General features: G+C 26.7%; 1 protein-coding gene across 1 annotated transcript; it reads left to right on the plus strand.

The window, feature by feature from the left end:
* Window positions 1-2,521: 2,521 nt before the first annotated feature.
* On the plus strand, window positions 2,522-3,619 carry LOC119670627. Its single transcript, XM_038080963.1, has 5 exons — window positions 2,522-2,632; window positions 2,688-2,789; window positions 2,846-3,033; window positions 3,100-3,201; window positions 3,263-3,619. Exons 1-5 carry the CDS (start codon window positions 2,566-2,568, stop codon window positions 3,446-3,448), a joined length of 645 nt encoding a protein of 214 aa, XP_037936891.1. The 5' UTR covers window positions 2,522-2,565; the 3' UTR covers window positions 3,449-3,619.
* Window positions 3,620-4,142: the final 523 nt, after the last annotated feature.

The following is a 4,142-nucleotide window of genomic DNA, read 5'->3' on the forward strand; positions in this document are numbered from 1 at the left end:
AACATTATGATATCATCGATAAAATCTAAAAATATGATAGTCTTGTAAACCAATGCAATGTTTGCAATGATAATATGCTCTTGATTTTCTCTATTTTCTTTAAAACAAATTTTATGATAAAATGTTTTTTCTATAACTCTATTTAGTATTAAATGATTCACAAAGAATAAATAATAAATAAATAACAAAGTCAAGTATAGCGTCATGAATTTATAATATTGATGGAAGTTTTTAATGAGACTTACAGTTACAGATGAGAGTTTTTGATGCTAAAAAGAGTGTTTCTAAAATCGACCAAAAAGTGCGTTGTTAGAAATTGAGAATATCATTAATCTTTTAATTGATCAATTATTATATTAGCAAAAGGTTTATAAAAATAAATTTGTCTACTATAGACTATTACAAGATTGTCTATTTCAAATAGACAATTAACTACAATAAGTTTATGAAATTTTATAGGTCAGTTACTATAAAATACCAGTCCTAATAACTTTAAATTTATAAATATTAATTAGATTTGGCATATTTGTGAGTATATGAGCCTCACTTAAATAATGGCAAACTTAATACGAAATGGAAAAATAAATTTATTTCTCGATAATTAACACCTCTTACAGCTTAATCATCATAAATCCAAATTAGTAGAATTCAACATCGTTTCAATAAAATTGTAAAGATAAGAATTTTAAATTGAATTTTTACTAAAACCTTGACATGCATTTATTATAATCGTCCAGCCGGTGAAAAGATTATTGTTTTGAACTCTGAAATGTAAACAAATTAAATGTACTTTTGTAATTCCCTCGAAAATTGATAAGGGCTGATTTTGCCTTATTATTCCTCTTTTTTTGCAATAACAGAATATTTGTTCTTATTAATTCAAACTCATATGTTTTTTTGTTAAAGAAAGACTTATAAGTCAAACTATTGGCATCAGATATATATGAGTTTCATTCAGCTTTTAGGTTACATATGAAACTCGGTGCGAAAGAGCTGTTCAATTTCATAAGCAACAGAATTTTTTACCAATAATCTAAAAATAAAGGATAAATTGCAAAAGACATGAGGATAAATGCACAAAAATGCAAAAATATTTCCTTACTCTTTCCTGTTGTGTTACTTTCCGTGCTAAAAATAGTGAATAGAATAAAAGTGAATAGAAACTGAATACGCGGACAAAAACTAGATTTCAAATAAGTAAATGCTTTAATTTAACACTTCGCGTTTAATGTCACATATAATGATAATCAGGTGTAGTTGGCATTTTTGTGTAAAGTACTTTTTTCCTTGATACTGTTCTACCTCCCATGTTATATACGAAGTAGGTGTTTTAGGTATTAAAGTAAGTTTAAGAAGCAAACAATTGATTCCGAATGAGTGAATATGTGAACCAAAAACCGAGTAAAAAAATGTGTATCGCAACAAATAAATGATTATGGAATGGAATGCAAGTTAAGTGGTTTATTGAAGACCTCTAGTTTCTTGGTTAGTTTTGCCTTCATGGAGATCCTTAAAAAATAAAAAATTCTACAAAAAACTACACTTTTGAAAGAAAACTTACAAAAAAATTTATTTCTATTTATTATTATTGTTTTATATTTCAAAAACAAGTAATTTTTGTTTCTGGAGTCGAATACATATACTCGTAAGCTGATCAAATGATCCTTTACTACTTGAGGTGAATATATTACTATGTAATATATTCAGGTTGGACAAACTTCCAAGTAATAAATTTTATTGAAATAATATTAAGTGAAAGTATATTTTAAATACTTGTTTTCATGTAAACTTGATTTCTTTGTTAGATAAAGAGAAAACCGCAGTAATTCTATATGTTCTATACTTTAAAGTATAGAATATTAATGATATTTTAACAATACTACCTGTTTTAAATTAATGTATTTTATTAGCTCTTAAATTAGTTGATATATATATTTTACGTAAATGAGTTCGATTTGTTTCCAGAAGTGTATTTCACAATATTTATTTAAATAATTCTAATTCTTACTAAAATCGTCGATCTGTTTATTTGTCGTTGGTTGTGAGAATTAATAATAATTTATGTTTCAAAGTCAAAGTGATGGGTATTTTTTAAATAATAATATTAAAAGAGTATTTGAAGTTATTAAGTGGATGATTGAAGTATATCCTACAAGAAACTTTAGGACTAAGGAAACCAAAGAACACTTCAGCTAGAATTTGAAATGTTGTTGCTTATGATCTTATACTTCCATTTCTATGCTCTTGAGTAAGCGTGGTGGTCTTATGATGATGATAATCTTATATTTATAAGTTTATAATATATGGTATTGGATATTTTAGATATATAAAAACAAATCTCAATAAATAATACCTGCATAAAAATTCCAAAAACTTAAAAATCAAATGCGTTTTGTCTTCTATATCACTTCAGAAGATTTTAACTTAAATAAATTTAAAGTTTATATAAAATAAATAAAAGTAAGTTCAATATGTTTTATAAAGAAAAATTTTTATATCGCTAAATTCAAAATTTGCAAAAATAATATTTCATTTTCATTGTTTTAAAATTTGTTAAGAAAAAGTATGGCTTCCAATTGGAAGAAAACCAAAATCATTGAAATATCTGAAGACAGTAAACCAGCTGTGGAACGTAAGTTCTTTACTATTTTTTCTCCCGTTTTCTAGTAAAATTTTTTTAACCATAGATTCAATTATAATTGGGGGAGAATGTATTACTATGAGAAGTCAAGATACCCGCACAATATTAGAAACCCGTCGTTTTAACTACAGCAAACTTCTTCCAAATGGTATTTTGAACTCTATATATTATATGATAAAATAATAAAATTTATTTATTTTATAGGTACTGTTGTACCTATAGATGTGAGTACGAGTGTTCCCGATTTAATAGATCAATATATCAATTATTGTAAGTTGAGAACGAATAGCAATACTGCTTTCGCCATGCCTGTAACTCCGAATTTTGTTAGTCAAACTATTCCAAATCCGTGTGCAAATCAAATTCTTTTTAACACCAATGCTCAAACTCAGGTAGTTTAGTTAGTTCCAAACTGTTTAATATACAATATTTTATTATTCAATAATTTTTGTTTTTAGACAAACCTTACTCACGATGTAAGCACTTCAACCAATAATAAATTAATTAATCAAGTGAAGACCAATAATTGCAGCCGTTTTAGTAGAAATATTCAGACACAGGTATTTGAAATAATTGTTCATTTTTATATATGATATATGGGGTTACTTTTTTTCTTTTTAGACGAAATGTACACGTAATATCAGCACTTCAACTGATTATGAATTGAAAGGAAAAACCTTAAAAAAGTGTACACGTCAGTGTAGAATTAGTTGTTCAGACCATGAACTCCTTAGGAAAAAGAAGAAGATATGTCTTAGTTTGTCATCAACTCATATTGGTGGAGTTCGTAATGAGTCCAACATCTGAATGGAAAACTGGTGGGGGTTATTGGCATACCTACAACTAAATTATGCTTGACAACATGATAATTCCCTCAAAATGAAGGAAATGACAGAAAGAAATGCTGTTTTCGATTTGTATTGTGCTTATGTTTACTTAGTCTTGCAATATTTGAACCTGGGTAAGAAGTCCGTTTAGATTTGATATATAAATAAATATATATAAATATATATTTGATATATAAATAAAGTTAATTGTGGATATAATTTATGCACATTGTAGTTTTTTTTGTGGTTTATATCACTATCAAATATTACACAAAATCAAAAATACATGATTTATTTACAATCTCTCTCCAGACACCATTCTCAGCTTTGTAAAAAAATCAAAGAAACCAGTTAGTAGCCATAGGGTATGTTGACCTCCACCAACTACAAAGCAACAGTACCCATAGAAATAATGAGATTTGTACTATCTACAACATACCTTATATATACATACCTTATATATATACCTTATATATTTATAATATATATCTTTATACTATATATAATACCCATAGTTAGTAAGGACTGCACTTATTCATAAGTACAAACTCTAATAAGAGTTTCATCATCACCAAACCCAGCAAATCCTTTTCCCTTTCTCAAAATTTTATTTTTACTTTACAGTAACCACAAAAATTGAAAGATTAACAATGTCCACACATACGAGTAAACCC

The sequence above is a fragment of the Teleopsis dalmanni genome, chromosome 1 (assembly GCF_002237135.1).
Source record: "Teleopsis dalmanni isolate 2A chromosome 1, ASM223713v2, whole genome shotgun sequence".
In the NCBI taxonomy this organism is placed as follows: domain Eukaryota; kingdom Metazoa; phylum Arthropoda; class Insecta; order Diptera; family Diopsidae; genus Teleopsis; species Teleopsis dalmanni.